At 36.8% G+C, this 18,864-nt stretch overlaps 1 protein-coding gene across 2 annotated transcripts in view; it reads left to right on the top strand.

Annotated features, from left to right (window-relative positions):
• The window catches only part of KCNT2 (potassium sodium-activated channel subfamily T member 2), a 439,686-nt gene that overhangs the window by 118,516 nt on the left and 302,306 nt on the right, over positions 1 to 18,864 (top strand). For both annotated transcript variants that reach the window (XM_005690450.3, XM_013970060.2), the window contains exons 2-3: positions 11,639 to 11,718; positions 13,810 to 13,909. In XM_005690450.3, the coding sequence (XP_005690507.1) occupies positions 11,639 to 11,718; positions 13,810 to 13,909 (180 nt within the window). The remainder of the gene's footprint in view (positions 1 to 11,638; positions 11,719 to 13,809; positions 13,910 to 18,864) is intronic.

An 18,864-nucleotide genomic window follows, 5' to 3' on the forward strand; every position in this document is an offset into this window, starting at 1 on the left:
GATTACCAAGGAATGGCAAAAGCATAAATGCAGTATTGAGGGGCATCAGCGTTATGTTACCCAGAATGAAAGAAAACTGATGAGTGATTAGCACCCCAGAATCTTTCCTCATTACATTACATATATCTATCTAATCATGTATCACTGATCCTGCTCACAGTGCCAGTTATCTCGCTGTATCTCACTGAGCACACTGTTCGCTGAACTCTGGGTAGGCAAGGCATGAGCTTACCCAAAGAGGCTGGAAGAAATCTCAAGGAGTTGCGGAACTGCAAGACACATTTATTATTGCCTGGATGATACGGCAGCCATAGCAGCAGCCGTAACATAACCTAACACAATACCACCTCTCTCCTGACTGGCACAGTGGCTGTAACAGTATCCTCTGCTGCTACTGCAGCAGCCATCGCAGTAGACACACTACATTATGTCGTCTCATGGCTGACCCAGTGGACACAGGCCGATGACACAGCAGCAGTGCCGCTGCGTTTTAGGTGGAGCTCACATATCCCTACAGCACAAAGTAGCTCCTGACCAAGCCAGTACCTCCTGAAGGTATGCACACTGCTGTAAGTGATCTCAGCTGTTATATAGTCATTATTTACAAACTGTGGGGCAAGAAGCCTGAACAGTCCATCTTGGCTAATTTGCTCTGTCCCCACACATCACTATATATATATATATATATATATATATATATATATACACATATATATATACACACACATCACTATGTATATACATATATATTTAAATACACATATGTACATGTATATATATGCATATATATGCATATGGTAGATGATTTAACTTTCTGAAAATGGCACAATTTAAAACTTTATTTTTACAGTGCAGAGAATGCTATTGAAAGTCTCCAGAATTAATCTCTGCCTCCTTATCAGTTCAGTTCAGTCGCTCGGTCGTGTCCGACTCTTTGTGACCCCATGAACCACAGCTCGCCAGTCCTCCCTGTCCATTACCAACTCCCGGAGTTTACCCAACCCCATGTCCATTGAGTCGGTGATGCCATCTAACCATCTCATCCTCTGTTGTCCCCTTCTCCTCCTGCCCTGAATCTTTCCCAACATCAGGGTCTTTTCAAATGAGTCAGCTCTTTGCATCAGGTGGCCAAAGTATTAGAGTTTCAGCTTCAACATCAGTCCTTCCAATGAACACCCAGGCCTGATCTCTTTAGGATGGACTGATTGGATCTCCTACAATCCAAAGGACTCTCAAGAGTCTTGTCCAACACCACAGTTCAAAAGCATCAATTCCTCTGCACTCAGCTTTCTTTACAGTGCAACTCTCACATCCATACATGACTATTGGAAAAGCCATAGCCTTGACTAGACAGGCCTTTGTTGACAAAGTAATATCTCTGCTTTTTAATATGCTGTCTAATTTGGTCATAACTTACCTTCTAAGGAATAAGTGAAGTGAAGTGAAGTTGCTCAGTCGTGTCCGGCTCTTTGCGACCCCATAGACTGTAGCCTACCAGGCTCCTCTGTCCATGGAATTTTCCAGGCAATAGTCCTAGAGTGGATTGCCATTTCCTTCTCCAGGAGATCTTCCCAACCCAGGGATCGAACCTGGGTCTACCACATTGTAGACAGATGCTTTACCATGTGAGCCACCAGGGAAGCTAAGGAGTAAGCGTCTTTTAATTTCATGGCTGCAATCACCATCCACAGTCATTTTGGAACCCAGAAAAATAAAGTCAGCCACGGTTTCCACTGTTTCCCCATCTATTTGCCATGAAGTGATGGGACTGGATGCCATGATCTTCGTTTTCTGAATGTTGAGCTTTAAGCCAACTTTTTCACTCTCCTCTTTCACTTTCATCAAGAGGCTTTTGAGTTCCTCTTCACTTTCTGCCATAAGGGCGGTGTCATCTACATATCTGAGGTTATTGATATTTCTCTCAGCAATCTTGATTCCAGCTTGTGCTTCTTCCAGCCCAGCATTTCCCCTGATGTACTCTGCATAGAAGTTAAATAAGCAGGGTGACAATATAAAGGCTTGACGTACTCCTTTTCCCAATTTGAATCAGTCTGTTGTTCCATGTCCAGTTCTAACTGTTGCCTCCTTATTAGCTGTTACTAATGGAGATGGGAAAGTTAAGCGTGTATAATTATGAAAAGAATAAGAGGGACAGAAAGATGTTAGCAAGTGACTTAAGAGAGACTCCATAGAGTTTTAAAAATGAGGTTATTGGTGTAAATAGCAAAGACTAGAAGCCAAGTAGAAGCTCCTTTGAAGCACTTGAGCTTGAACAATCTAAACTAATTCTGTGGGGATGAAAAAGTGATAGTAGGCTCATTTATTTATTTTTTTTACAAGGTTCCATTTGAATGGTTCAGTTCAGTTCAGTTCATTTGCTCCGTCATGTCTGACTGTTTGCAACCGCATTGACTGCAGTATGCCATGCCTCCCTGTCCATCACCAACTCCCAGAGTTTACTCAAGCTCATGTCCATTGAGTTGGTGATGCCATCCAGCCATCTCATCCTCTGTCGTCCCCTTCTCCTCCCATCTTTAATCTTTCCCTGCATCAGGGTCTTTTCAAATGAGTCAGTTCTTCCCATCAGCTGGCCAAAGTATTGGAGTTTCAGCTTCAACATCCGTCCTTCCAGTGAACACCCAGGACTGATTTCCTTGCAGTCCAAGGGACTCCTAAGAGTCTTCTCCAACACCACTGTTCAAAAGCATGAATTCTTCAGTGCTCACCTTTCTTTATAGTCCAACTCTCACATCCATACATGACTACTGGAAAAACCATAGCCTTGACTAGACAGACATTTGATGGCAAAATAATGGCTCTGCTTTTTAAAATGCTGTCTAGTTTGGTCATAACTTTCCTGCCAAGGAGTAAGTGCCTTTTAATTTCATGGCCACAGTCACCATCTGCAGTGATTTTGGAGCCCCCTAAAATAAAGTCTGTCACTGTTTCCACTGTTTCCCCATCTATTTGCCATGAAATGATGGACCCGATGCCATGATATTAGTTTTCTGATTGTTGACCTTTAAGCAGAGTTTTTCACTGTTCTCTTGCACTTTCATCAAGAGGCTCATAAGTTCTTCTTCACTTTCTACCATAAGGGTGGTGTCATCTGCATATTTGATGTTATTGATATTTCTCCCTGCAATCTTGATTCCAGCTTGTGCTTCTTCCAGCCCAGCGTTTCTCATGATGTACTCTGCATATAAATTAAATAGGCACAATGACAATATACAGCTTTGATGTACTCCTTTTCCTATTTGGAGCCAGTCTGTTGTTCCATGTGCAGTTCTAACTGTTGCTTCCTGAGCTGCCTACAGATTTCTCAAGAGGCAGCTCAGGTGGTCTGATATTCCCATCTCTTTCAGAATTTTCCACAGTTTATTGTTATCCACACAGTCAAAGCCTTTGGCATACTCAAAATTCGTAGCTCTGTTAAATAATTTAGTTACCAGAAGTTAGGAGTGAATATTTGGAAATGGATAAGAACCTGCTTTACAGTCAACAGTCAAAGGGCAGAATTAAACAAACACTTCTTAGTATCCCTGTGATGGTCTGGTATTTGCAGTGCTCTTTTGTAATACTTCACAGATAACCTGGAACTCTCCTAATAATGAAAAATTAACTTGAAGAGAAAGCAGGAAGCAAGAAGTAGTAACTGAAAGACTAGTGTCCCAATTCTGTCTCAGTACTAGCTATAAATCTGGGCAAATTACTAAAATTACTTGAATTAAACTTTTTAAAAAATAAAATAAAAGTGATGCTTGCTTTAGTCAAGTCATAGCAACACTGTAAAAATTAATAAATCAACAGTAGTGGAATTTTTTTCTAAATGTTTATTAAATCATGGGGAGATGGTACAAATAAACAAGCACATCCAAATTAATTTTTAAAAATTCATGGAATAACCATTAATCAGAAGGCAAACCAAGTTGGAGTAAGGAAGAAATTTCAAGGATTCAGCTCACTACAAACCCAAGTATTTTATCCTTAAGTAGTTATAACCTAAGGAAGAAAAGTAAGATGCCTTTATTTCTTCCACTGGACTAGCACTAGGTGTCCTTAAGGTTTGTACCAAAGAAAGAACTCTGGACCACACTACCTCTTCATTCAGGCAATGAATAAAAACAGGTCCCTAGTAGGTGTCCAGAAACTTAAATATTTAAGACAAAAGCATGAACAAAATGCAGTATGGTCCCCACCCTCATAGAGTTTACAATCTAATGGACTTATGTCATATTGCTGAGAAGTGCTACCCTCACCATCGTGAAGAGTGATTGGAAGAGAATGACAGCAGTTAGACCAGAAAGTCCAGATCAGCACTCCCTTGTTTGAAATGAGTGCAGTAACTGTAAAACTGATACATGGACAGTATCAGAGGAAAGCAGGAAGGGAACAGCACCAAGGAGACACAGAAGAAGTATTTTCCTTTGGTAATGATCTGTGATGAGTTCCCAAAGAGAATATCCACAAAACTTTGGCATCTTAAACAGAGTCCAGGGTATTATCAATGCTCAAAAAAAAAAAAAAAAAGAAAGAAAAAGAAAGGAAGAAAGGAAGTGTTCCTGAAAGATTGGTGCATTAACAACCTGGGTCACCATTATTTTTTTCTATTTTAAAGTTAGTTAGGAATTTTAAGACTGAAATAGGAAAATTGCTTTTCAAGAAAATATTGCATATTTCTTATGCTAAATTCAAGTAAGCAACAGAAAATGGAGAAAAAAATTGAAATCACTATTACGTCTTTGATATTGTTAAGGCAAATTGATGATAGTTATGCAAAAAAAAAAAAAAAAAAACCCTACAATACTAAGAATTGTTCTAGAAAGTAAAACATCTGGGAGATTTTCAGTTTATATTTGAAGAATAATATAAAGATAATAGCACATGAATCTTAGTTATGAACATAGAATAAAAGCTTCTAAAATAAAAGAAAATGAATCCAGCAGTAAATTACATAAATAATTCACTATTACAGAAACAATATTCCACGACTGAAAAAAAAGTTGCCTAATATAAAAATACCTAAAAATTGGGCTTTCTTAATGACTCAGGTGGTAAAGAATCTGCCTGCAATGTGAGAGACCTGAGTTTGATCTCTGGGTTGGGAAGATCCCCTGTCAGAGGGCACGGCAACCCACTCTAGTATTCTTGGCTGGAGAATCCCATGGACAGAGGAGCCTGGCAGTCTACAGTCCAATGGGTCACAAAGAGTTGAACATGATTGAGTGACTAAGCACATGACAATAAAAAAACAACTAAAATAATTTACCAAGTCAATAAATCAAGAAAAAACAAAAACACCATCAACTGATAGATTCAATATTTTTTTAAGAATCAGCATTCATTCATTCCTGTTATGATTTTTAGTAAAATATGAGTATTCATTGCAATTTCATTGTCAATAATGTAATTACTTCTAAAGCACTAGATGCCTTCTAGGAAAACATACAATGGTTATTTGATTGTTGTTGTCATCAAAAAGTTCTTGTCGATGTAATAAGACAAAAACAATGAAAAGGGAATACAGATATTGGAAATTTTCAGACGACATGATTGTCTGCCTAGAAAAGAAAAAATAAGCATGAAAAATATCACTACCTATAAGAGAGTTCAACATGGTTGTCAATTACAATATTAAAAAAAGTTAAGATCAGAACAGCACAGTTTTAGAATAGTAAACAAAATTATAGGATCTGCCCAAATAAAGCAACAACCAGCATATTATTAACCAATGGTAATGTATGTCAGCAGGAATAGATATGGCGTAGTAATGATTGCAATTCTAATTTATTTTTATTAACTACAATCACATATCCACTGCTATATTGGTATAAATGAGACAAAATGATCTTAAAGTTTGAGTATAAAAATGTGAAAAATGACATTATAACGAGTAATGAGGGCAGATTTGCTCTAGTGTATTGTTCAAAACTGTATGGTTTTAGAATATGCTAAAATTACCTACTGGATAGAGGTCAGTTCAGATAAAGTTAGATGGGAGGAAGGAATGCATAAACAAAGAGAAAAGAAGGAAGAGAAGAAGGAAGAAAGGGAAAAAAGAGGAAGGGAGGGAGGAAAGGAAAGAAGAAAAGAGGGAGGAAATAAGTAAAAGCACATTTAAATCTGGAAACGAAACTACTAAGAGGATATTTAAAATCAGCTAAAATCATGAAAAAAAAAAAAGAAAGATAAAAACTAAATTCTGTCTCACCCAACTCCCTGAGTACTAGAGAAATATCTGGTGCTGGATAGTTCCCAAAATATACACTATAATAGGTCAGGAAGCAACAGTTAGAACTGGACATGGAACGACAGACTGGTTCCAAATAGGAAAAGGAGTACGTCAAGTCTGTATATTGTCACCCTGCTTATTTAACTTCTATGCAGAGTACATCATGAGAAATGCTGGGCTGGAAGAAGCACAAGCTGAAATCAAGATTGCCGGCAGAAATATCAATAACCTCAGATATGCAGATGACATCACTCTCACAGCAGAAAGTGAAGAGGAACTAAAAAGCCTCTTGATGAAAGTGAGAGAGGAGAGTGAAAAAGTTGGCTTAAAGCTCAACATTCAGAAAACGAAGATCATGGCATCTGGTCCCATCACTTCATGGGAAATAGATGGGGAAACATTGGAAACAGTGTCAGACTTTATTTTTGGGGGGCTCCAAAATCACTGCAGATGGTGACTGCAGCCATGAAATTAAAAGACGCTTACTCCTTGGAAGAAAAGTTATGACCAACCTAGACAGCATATTGAGTCAAAGCAGAGACATTACTTTGCCAACAAAGGTCCGTCTAGTCAAGGCTATGGTTTTTCCAGTGGTCATGTATGGATGTGAGAGTTGGACTGTGAAGAAAGCTGAGCGCCAAAGAATTGATGCTTTTGAACAGTGGTGTTGGAGAAGACTCCCTTGGACTGCACAGAGATCCAACCAGAACATTCTGAAGGAGATCAGCCCTGGGATTTCTTTGGAAGGAATGATGCTAAAGCTGAAACTCCAATACTTTGGCCACCTCATGTGAAGAGTTGACTCATTGGAAAAGACTCTGATGCTGGGAGGGATTGGGGGCAGGAGGAGAAGGGGATGATAGAGGATGAGATGGCTGGATGGCATCACTGACTCGATGGACGTGAGTCTGAGTGAACTCTGGGAGTTGGTGATGGACAGGGAGGCCTGGCGAGCTGCGATTCATGGGGTCACAAACAGTCGGATACGACTGAGCAACTGAACTGAGCTGAACTGAAGCTGCCTGGATTCCTGTACAGTTGTCATGAATCAAATAAGTCTCCCTTCTATATTATAAATAATAAATCTAAATGACATTTTTTTGTATCTGATGGAAGACAGGGTTCAAAAAGTGTTTTGCTTATTTTTTGTTTTTTTTTTTCATTTTAGCTTTGTAAAGTGTTTGTAGTTCCTCAGTGATGTTGACTCAGATCACTAGATTAATTAACTCTGTTGCTTCACATGATATTATAATGAGAATGGAATTTGAAAGTTATTTAATGAGAGACCTTACACCATGCAAAATCATTTTCACTTCAGGAAAAAATCCAGTCGCTTGCAAGCTGTTACTTAGTCTTTGGCACATTTATATGTATTAGAGAATGCTCAACTTTATAGTTTCAGAACTGGGTAATATCATTCATAATTCTCATATTTTCTATAACTAATCCTATACATCACATTATGAATCATCTCATTTTAATAATGATAGTCATTTCAGTGTTTATAGACAGCCGTTGAGTAAGGTTAAGCATTTCCAGTTACTTAAACTTGTCCTTATATGAAATGCTTTCCAGATACTCATTGTTTGCTTAAGGATTTAGACGATCTCATTTTAGTTAAAATATGCTCCTCTGCTGTATACCCAGTACTGCACTCCAGGTATTATCTGAATAATGCACTGATACTATTATAAGCTTGATATTTCTAAGGAGCAAATCTACACGGCTTTTGTTTTATTACTTGTATAATAGCCATATGTCCTTCTCAAATTTGCTTCTGTATCCATAGCAAATTTGAGTTAATGTAGCTTAATATCAGTGTCACAGTCACTTTATTAAAATGAACTTTCTTTCACTTGATCAATAAGGGAAGCAGGTCCGGTGATGGCTTTCCAAGATGCCAGTGGAGTTGTGGGTCTCTGTGTGTGTGCATGTATTTCGTAGCATTTGTGAGTGTGAAGGTTTCCATATATATGTGCGGGTGTGTGCATGGGCACAAACATGCATGTAGAGATGTTCTGCTGGAAGATATTACTGCAGTATCCATGGCTTGTTTCTAGAGAAATTCACAAGAAAGAGAATCTTGATTTTTGTCATTTTACACATTAAGTAAAAAAACAAAAAACAGAAATCACAAAAGGATACAAAAGAAAGAAAATATTGATGGGTGATAATATTGTCTTTAGGGAAAAGAGATAAAGAGTAATTCAAGTTTTTAGAATGTATAACTGATAAACCTTGGTTAGCAATTGATAACAAAAGCCCTTTGTTTTTACTGCGTAAGAGATTGCTTTTAAAATATTCACAGATCTTTTTTAATATGCACCTTAGAATTTAGGAGTGAAATATTTCTCTAGGACATGAACATCTTCCTATGTCAATTATTTTCTCTCCAGGTTTTCTCTCTCGAGTATCCCTACAAAACAAAATGCAAACAAAAAGCCAACCCCAAAACTATCTACTTTATATAGATTACATTATCAAAATTTTGTGATATTTAGTTCAGTTCAGTCACTCAGTTGTGTCCAACTCTTTGCGACCCCATAGACTGCACCATGCCAGGCCTCCTTGTCCATCACCAACTCCTGGAGTTTACTCAAACTCCTGTCCATCGAGTTGGTGATGCCGTCTAACCTTCTCATCCTCTGTCGTCTCCTTCTCCTCCCATCTTGAATCATTCCCAGCATTAGGGTCTTTTCTAATGAGTCAGTTCTTTATATCAGTTGACCAAAATATTGGAGTTTCAGCTTCAGCATCAGTCCTTCCAATGAATATTCAGGACTGATTTCCTTTAGGATGGACTGGTTGGATCTATTTGTAGTTCAAGGGACTCTCAAGAGTTTTCTCCAACACCACACTTCAAAGCATTAATTCTTCGGTGTTCATCTTTCATTATAGGCCAGCTCTCACATCCATACATGACTACTGGAAAATCCGTAGCCTTGAATAGACTGACTTTTGTTGGCAAAGCAATGGCTCTGCTTTTTAATATGCTGTCTAGATTGGTTATAAATTTTCTTCCAAGAAGCGAGCGACTTTTAATTTCCTGGTTGCAGTCACCACCTGTGGTGATTTTGGAGCCCCCCCGACCAAATAAAGTCTGTTACTGTTTCCATTGTTTCTCCATCTATTTGCCATGACATGATGGGACCAGATGCCATAATCTTTGTTTTCTGAATGTTGAGTTTTAAGCCAACTTTTTCACTTTCTTCTTTCACTTTCATCAAGAGGCTTTTTAGTTCTTCTTCACTTTCTGCCATAGGGTGGTGTCATCTTTATATCTGAGGTTATTGATATTTCTCCTGGCAATCTTAATTCCAGCTTGTGCTTCATCCAGCCCAGCCTTTCTTAAGGTGTTCTCTGCATATAAGTTAAATAAGCAGGATGAAAATACACAGTCTTGAGGTAGTCCTTTTCCTATTTGGAACCAGTCTGTTGTTCCATGTCCAGTTCTAACTGTTGCTTCCTGAGCTGCATACAGATTTCTCAAGAGGCAGGTCAGGTGGTCAGGTATTCCCATCTTTTTAAGAATTTTCCAGAGTTTGTAGTGGTCCACACAGTCAAGGGGTTTGACATAGTCAATAAAGCAGAAGTAGATTTTTTTCTGGACCTGTCTTGCTTTTTCGATGATCCAGTTTATGTTGGCAATTTGATATCTGGTTCCTCTGCCTTTTCTAAATCCAACTTGAACATCTGGAAGTTCATGGTTCACATTCTGTTGAAGACTGGCTTGAAGAATTTTGAGCATTACTTTATTAGCATGTGCGATGACTGGAATTGTGTGGTAGTTTGGGCATTCTTTGGTATTGCCTTTCTTTAGAATTGGAATGAAAACTGACCTTTTCTAATCCTGTGGCCATTGCTGAGTTTTCCAAATTTGCTCACATATTGAATGCAGCACTTTCACAGCATCATCTTTCAGGACTTGAAATAGCTCAACTAGAATTCCGTCATCTCCACTAGCTTTATTCACAGTGATGCTTCTTAAAGCCCACCTGACTTCACCTTCCAAGATGTCTGGCTCTAGGTGAGTGATCACACCATTGTGGTTATCTTGGTCGTGAAGATCTTTTTTGTACAGCTCTTCTGTGTATTCTTGCCACCTCTTAATATCTTCTGTTTCTGTTAACTCCACACCATTTCTGTCCTTTATTGATCCTATCTCTGCATAAAATGTTCCGTTGGTATCTCTAATTTTCTTGAAGCAATCTCTTGTCTTTCCGGTTTAATTGTTTTCCTCCATTTCTTTGCATATAGCTGAGGAAGGCTTCCTTAGCTCTCCTTGCTATTCTTTGGAACTCTGCATTCAGATGGGTATATCTTTCCTTTTCTCATTTGGCTTTGGCTTCTCTTTTATTCACAGCTATTTGTAAGGCATCCTCAGACAACCAGTTTGCCTTTTTGCATTTCTTTTCCTTGGGGATGGTCTTAATCCCTGTCTCCTGTACTATGTCATGAACCTCCATCCATAGTTCTTCAGGAAAAATTAAGTATTTTTTGTGTTTGTGAGCATTAAAATGTTTTCTAACTGTTCTTGAAATCTTAACTTATAGTAAATGTATTTCAGATTATTTGAGAAAATTTCAGATGATGATTATTTGGAATTCACCAAGTTTGAACACAGTTGCTTTTTACTCAGTATTTTGAAAATTTTATTTTTACTCTATCATTTGAGAGAAGTTGCTAGAATTCAGGGAGAAAGCATAAGCATTTATTAGAATGCAACTATGTTTTAGAGTGTTGATACCAGTTTATAGTGATTAAAGGTAGAATATTCAGTCCCTTAAATGATCTGTCTGGTTGGTAACTTACCTCTGGTGACTTTAATGTTCCACTTGCCAGTACCACTCCTTTGTTGATCAAGCAATATTTAATATGAGACAAATAAATAAGCAAGTAAAGTGTCCCATATGTCATGTCCCAAAATAGGCTCAAGGTAAAGAGAAGCCTTGCTAAAATTCTATTTCCAAGCCCAGTCCCTTAAGATTCAGTAGATCTGGGGTGGTTAGTTCCTCCTCACTTTTTAAAGCATCCAGTTGATTCCTACGACAGGGAAAAAATTGGGACTACACTGATGAAAAAGTATTCCTCAAACATATATGAAAGACTTTTGCATTATTGCTATTTTGAGCTACCAGGAAAGCCCTGAATCATACATACCACTCATTTATCTAGTAATAACAGACAACTGAATTAACTGCATATGATATTTAAACTGAGTATATCTTAAAAATTAGAACATAACTGGTACTCTCCAAAAAATCAATGTTTTAACTCACTTCTAATTTTCTATGGTGGGGATTCGCTCAAATTATATAATGTATTACATCACATAATTTGTTTTTATTTTCATATATCTTACTGTTTAGCTTAATTGTGTTTGTTTGTTTGTTTGTTTGTTTGCAGGGTGCAAGTTGAATTTTATATGAATGAAAACACATTTAAAGAGAGACTAAAGTTATTTTTTATCAAAAACCAGAGATCAAGTAAGTCTTTCATTTTATTTCCCTGTCTATATTTTGTGTATATGTTCACTGTAATAAAAGATACAGCTATACAGTCCTTTTTCAAAATATCTTTTATATACAAGAGTAAACTTGATAATCTCTGTCAGGCATTAATGTTTGAAAAGCAGTAGATGTTGCCTCTGGTGATGTCAAAGTATCTTGACACCTTTACATCTTTAAGTCTGGTATCATTTAGTAGACTTCTGAGTGGACCATTTGGATTGATAAAAATACTGAGGAAAGTCATTTAAATGAGGGTTCTCCATATTTTCACTGTGAGAGACACCTAAAGCTTGTTTTGAGGAGACTCTGGTGATTCCAGGTGACCGTAATGGGGAATAATTTTCTGATTTAGTGTTTAGTAGGGGTGAGTTTACCTATCACATCTAATAGCAAGAAGCATGTAGGATGTCCTGAAATGTACAACACCTTCTCCTGGAGGTTTAAAATCATAAAGTGCAGAGCCAAGCTCAGCATATAACATCCCAGGAATTCTTGCCATAAAGTACATTTGGGAAACTTTGGAACTTCAAGAGGGCATGAAATTGGCATAGTCGCTGACCTCCTAAGCCTGTTTGGGGTTGAAGTGTCAGTCATCCTTCTTACCTCTCCACAATACCATGTATTTTTGAAAAGTTATATATAGTGAACCAGTATGCAATGTTTTTTTCATGTGATTATTGCTTACGATGTCAATAAGCAATGGAAATAGTTTGGTGTAGACTCTACTATTTCACAGTTTTGACCTCTGAATCCTCTTGGGTGGTTTAATGTGCTTCTGTGGGTTCATAGAGAAACACTTGAGTTATGACAAGTTGCCTAAATACTGACCACAGGAAGTATTTCAATCTGTAAGGCACACAAATGACAGAATCTTAATGGCTGGTTAGTTCAGGGTTAGGTTAAGTGCTTCTCTAAGCTGATTGGTTAGAGGTTGCACCAATAGATATTACTTGAAGAGTCCATATTATTTGCATAGAAGGTTTCCTTTATTTTAGTACTAAAAATTCTGTCTCTCCAGGCCAGAAAGAATACCCAGCTTTGACTAAGCTATCATTTAAGGAGACCAGTTCTATTAAACCAGGGCAATTTCATTAACAGTTTAAAAGACTTTATTAAGAAACTAACCTGTATATACCTAGCATTTTAATAGGAAAACCAAGGAAAAATTATGCAATTAATAAGCATTAACCTTTTACTGTTAAATATTACCTTAAGTACACTCACCTACAGCAGAGTAAAAACAAAATGGCATTTCATTTGTAGATTTTATTAAGAAACAATTATTGGAAGACCTTTCTCAGAATTTTATTCATAATGTGTAAATCTGGTACCACCTGATAATTGCAGGAAAGGTAATGCTTCTGTTAATCAGATTTTAAGCACATTTTGCTGGATGTTAATTAGTCCTCTCCAACATCAACTATCACAGCCATGTACAAAGATACATCCATGGCTGTTATTTCCCACAAAAAAATTTTTTAAGATTTCATCAGTATTTAAACCTATAATGAAAAGTTAGTTGAATCTCAAAAATGGTGATGTGAGTGTATATATTTCCCATTATACGCTATTAGGATTTCTCGGTAATTCTATAATTACTATCTAAATGTATAATACATAATTATATATGATTATAGTTTCTGTATAATCAAATCTGCAAGGTGCTCAGAAGATACAAAGTTTATAACTTATCCTTGTGAATTTATAAGCAGCTAGATTTTCTGGCTAATTAAAATTTATTCCCAAATTTATAGATCTATAAAATGGTTAAACTTTTAAGCATACCTCAACCAATCTTGGTTGGATATGATTTTTATGGCTTTGAATGCTCAAAAGTTGAATTACTTAGTGTATAATATCCACTATTGTGGTTCATACAAGCTGTCATTCTCATTTTTTGTTTCAATTTCAGGCACTTAGAACTTCAGAGTGGGTATACAATTATGGTAGTGTAGTTTCTAAACATAATTTAAGTGCTGTACTTAATATTGATATCTTTGACAATTCTTTTTAGTTATCTGTGAACTGAGTTTAAATGAAAATCCAATTTCTGTTGTTTGTTTAAAGGTCTAAGAATACGTCTGTTCAATTTTTCTCTGAAATTATTAAGCTGCTTATTATACATAATCCGAGTGCTACTAGAAAACCCTTCACAAGGAAATGAATGGTAAGGTGTCTGTCTGATTTTCTGCAATATTATTTTGATTAGTTTAAGTTGTATTATAAGTTTTGAGGTAAAACTGGTAATAACATTATATTAGTTTTCGGTATACAACGTAATGGTTCAATCTTTGTATATATCACAATAAGTCTAGTTACCATACATCACCATATAATCCATCTCCTTTACCCATTTTGTCCCCATCCTCACCCTTTGCCTCTGACAACCAGCAGTCTATGAGTTTTGTTTCATTAGCTTATGTTTTTTTTTCTGTTTACATGCAAGTGAAATCATATGGTATCTGTCTTTTCTCTGACTTATTTTATTCAACATAGTGCTCTCTGGGTCCTACCATGTTGTCACCAATGTCAAGCTTTCTTTCTTTTTATGGCTGAATGATCTTCCACTGTGTGTGTGTGTGTGTGTGTGTGTGTGTGTGCATCTTCCTTTTTCCTACATTCATCAATAAACACTTGAGTTGTTTCCATATCTTAGCTATTGTAAACACTACTGCATTGAACATAAGGGTGTGTATATCTTTTTGAATTAGAGTTTTTGAGTTTGGGGATGGGGGTATAAATACTCAAAAGTAGAACAGTTGGGTTATGTGGTAGTTTTATTTACAGTTTTTTTTTTTTTTTGAGGAGCCACCAATTATTTTCCATAGTGACTTCACCAATTTACATTCTCACAAATCATGTAAGAGGATTCCCTTTTCTCTAAAACTTTCAATGCTTTTTTTTTTATTATTATGATCATTCTAACAGGTATGAGGTGATTTCTCATTGTGATTTCATGTTGTATTTCCCTAATACTTGGATTTCCCTAGCAATGTTGAGAACTTTTTCATATATCTGTTGGACATCTGCATATCTTCTTTGAAAACGTGTCTATCTGGATTCTGTGACAATTTTTATTATATTTTTGTTTGTTTTAATATTGAGTTGAATGAGTTCTTTAATATTTTGAGTATTAACTCATTTTCAGATATACAATTTGAAAATATTTTCCCATTCTAGGTTGCTTTTTCATTTTATTGATGGTATGCTTTCCTGTACAGTAGCTTTTCAGTCTGAAATAGTTCCACTTGGTGTGTGGGTTTTTTGTTTTTTGGTTTTTTTTGCCTTAATTGCCTTTGCTTTTGACATCAAATTCAAAAAATCATCACCAAGGCCTATATCAAAGGACTTACCACCTGTTTTCTTCTGGGAATCTTATGGTTTGGTTTCACACCTTACATTCAAGTCTTTCATCCATTTTGGGTTAATATTTATATATTGTGTAAGACCGTGGTCTTTGTTGTTGCTCTGCTTCCCAGGTAGCTCAGTGGTAAACAATGCATCTGCCAGTGCAGGAAACATGGGTTCAATCCCTTGATCAGGAAGATCCTCTGGAGAAAAAAAATGGCAACCCACTCCAGTATTGTTGCCAGGAGAACCCCATGGACAGAGGAGCCTGGTTGGGCCACGGTCCAGGGGGTTGACAAAGATTTGGACAGAGCAAGAACAACAAAGATAGTGGTCTAGTTTCATTTTTTTATTTGTGTTCTATTTTTCCAGCTCAATGTATTGAAGAGACTGTCTCTTCCTCATTGTATATTCATAGCTCCTTTGTCATATATTATTTGACCGTATGTGTGAGTATTTATTGTTGGGCTCTTTATTCCGTTTCATTGCTCTATGTACGTTTTTAATGTCAATAACATGCCATTTTTGTTGCTATAGCTTTGAGTATTGTTTGAAATCAGGGAGCATGATTCCTCCAGGCTTGTTCTTCTTTCTCAAGGTGCTTGGCTATTTAGAGTTTTTTGTGGTTCCATAGAAATCTTTAAATTGTTTGTTTTAGTATTGTGAAAATGTCATTGGAATTTTGATAGAGACTATAGTGAATCTGTAGATTGCTTCAGATAGTATGGACATTATAACAATACTAATTCTTCCAATCCATGGGCACAGGATATCTTTCTATTTCTTTGTGTCTTATTTATTGAATAATTTATTTTATCAGTGTTGTAGTTTTCAGCATACAGATCCTTTCACCTCCTTGACTAAATTTGCTTCTAAGAATTTTATTCTTTCTGATGCAATTGTAAATGAGGTTGCTTTCTTAATTTCTCTTTCTGATATTCCATTATAATTTATAGATATGCACAGATTTCTGTGCAGTCATTCTACGTATCCACAGAGAGTTGGTTCCAGGACCCAAGCACAATATCAAAATCCGCAGATGCGCAAGTCACTTACATGAAACGGCATAATATTTGCATATAACCCATGAACATCCTTGCATATACTCTATGTCATCTCTAAATTGTTTATAATACAAATCTAGTGTAAATGATAGTAAATAGCTGCTAGCATGGGGAAAATTCAAGTTTTTGTTTTTGGAAATTTCTGGAATTTTTTTTTTCAAATACTTTTGATCCATGGTTGATTGAATCTGCAGATGTAGACCCCATGGATAAGGAGGGCTAAATGTATGTTGATTTCGTATCCTGCAACTTTGCTGAATTTATCTATTGGTTCTAACAGGTTTTTGGTGAAGTTCTTAGGGTTTTCTATAGGCAGTCTCATGTAATCTACAAATAATTTCAGTTATACTTTTTTTTTCCAATCTGGATGACTGTATTTCTTTTTCTTGCTTAATTGCTGTGGTGAGAACTTACAGCACTGTGTTGATAAAAGTGACAAGAGTAGGCATCTTGTCTTGTTCCTGATCTCAGAGGGAAAGCTTTTAACTTTTCATTAAATATGATGTTAGCTGTGGGTTTGTCATATATATGACCTTTATTATGTTGAGGTCCATTCCCTCTATACCTGTTTTGATAAGAGTTTAGAAATTGTTATAAAATTAAAACATAACACACACATTTTTGTGGCACTACACAGTGTTTAGAAAGCCCTGTTCTTCCCCACTACCTCCTCCCTAATCACACCTCTAAAGGACGAGAAGTTGCTGACCAGATTGAAGTGAGCCCAAGATACTCATTGGGCTGTATTTTCACAAATGAACAGGGTCACTATGTTAATGGGCTTCCCAGGTGGCACTAGTGGTAAAGAACCTACCTGCCAGTGCTGGAGACGTGAGAGACCTGGGTTCGATCCCTGGGTCTGGAAGCTCCCCTGGAAAAGGGCATGGCACACTCACTCCAGTATTGTTGCCTGGAGAATTCCATGGACAGAGGAGTGTGGCGGGCTTTAGTCCATAGAATCTCAAAGTGTTGGACATGACTGAAGTATGGATGTTGAATCAAAATTCGACAATGTCTTTTCTGTATCTGTTGAGTTCATTATATAATTTTTTACCTATTTGGTTAAAGTGCTTAGTATTAATGAGATGTTGAACCATCTCAGCATAAATAAATCCCAGGAATAAAGCCCATTTGATCATGATGTATGCATACTAAGTTGCTTCAGTGATGTCCAACTTTTTGCAACTCTAACGACTGTAGCTGGCCAGGCTCCTCTGTCCGGGGGATTCTCCAGGCAAAAACTCCAGAGTGAGTTACTATGCCCTCCTCTAGGGATCTTCCTAACCCAGGGATCAAATCCGTGTCTCTTACATCTCCTGCGTTGATGCAGGGGCCCCTTTACCACTAGTGCTACCTGGGAAGCCTGCGTATCTCACAACTAATTATTATCGTTAGTTTTACTACTTTTTTCTTTTAACCTTAGTAGTAGTTTAATAAATGGTCAGTCCACTAGTTTTATTGTTATTTACCTTTACCTGTGAGATTTTTTTTTTTTTACCATCTTATGTTTTCTTGTTACTGGATAGTGCCTTTTCAGCTTAAAGAAGTCCCTTTAGCATTTCTTTAAATGGGGGTTTAGAGCTGATAAAATCCTTTGGCTTTTGCTTGTCTCGAAACTTCTTTATCTCCCTTCAATTCTAAGTGATAACTTTGCCAAGTAGAGTGTTCTTGGTTGTAAGATTTTTCTTTTCAGCAATTTGAATCTGTCATGCCTCTCTCTCTCAGCCTGCAAAGTTTCTTCTTGAAAATCAGCTGATAGACGTATGGAACTTCCTTTGTATGTAAAAAGGTTTTTTTTTTTTTTTTCCTCTCTTGCTTTCAATATTCTCTTTAATTTCTGACATTTTTATTATAACGTGTCTCTCTCTCTGTGTTTATCTCATTTGTAACTCTCTAGTCTTCCTGGACCTAAATGTCTATTTTCTTCTGTAGGTTAGGAATATTTTCAGTCATTATTGCTTTGTATAAACTTTCTGTCCCTTTTCTCTCTCTCTCTGCCTTTTTTGTCATCCCTATCGTGTGTATATTGGTCTTTTGGATGGTGTCCCATAAATCCTTTAAGCTATCTTCACTCTTTGTCTTTTTTTTTTTTTTAGCTGCTCTTACTGAAAGAATTCCGCTATCTTGTCTATAAGTTTGCTTTTTTTCTTCTTCTGCTTGATCTAGTCTTCAGCTGAAGCCCTTTGTTACATTTTCCAGTTCAGTTATTGAATTCTTTAGCCCTGTAACTTTCATTTTGGTGCTTTCCGACATTTTCCATCTCCTTTTTGAACTTCTCACTGTATTCATGTTTTCTCTCAAGTTTGGTGACCATTTTTATGGGCATTATTTGGAACTCTTTGTCAGGTAATTTACTTATCCCCATTTCTTTAAGGGTTTTTAAAAATTCAATCTTGTTCTTTCTTTTGAAAACTATTCCTCAGTTTCCTCATTTTGCTTTTCTCTCTGTGTTTCTTTATATTAGGCAAAATGGGGAACCTCTCCCAGGCTTGAAGGAGTGTCCTTGTGTAAGCCATGAACCTTACTGTTCAGCCCTGCCCTAGCTTTTGGTTATCTCTCATATGTTTGTGATTGTTTAAACATCCTGATTTATTCTTGATAAGTTCCAGATTTTGAAGTTGTACTAAGCCCTGTTGTGTTCAAAGGTAGAGGTCTCAGTCAGCCCCTAGTTTTGGCTAAGTGAAAGCCAGACTCTCGGGGAGCAGCTTTA

The sequence above is a fragment of the Capra hircus genome, chromosome 16, assembly GCF_001704415.2.
Source record: "Capra hircus breed San Clemente chromosome 16, ASM170441v1, whole genome shotgun sequence".
NCBI classification, from domain to species: domain Eukaryota; kingdom Metazoa; phylum Chordata; class Mammalia; order Artiodactyla; family Bovidae; genus Capra; species Capra hircus.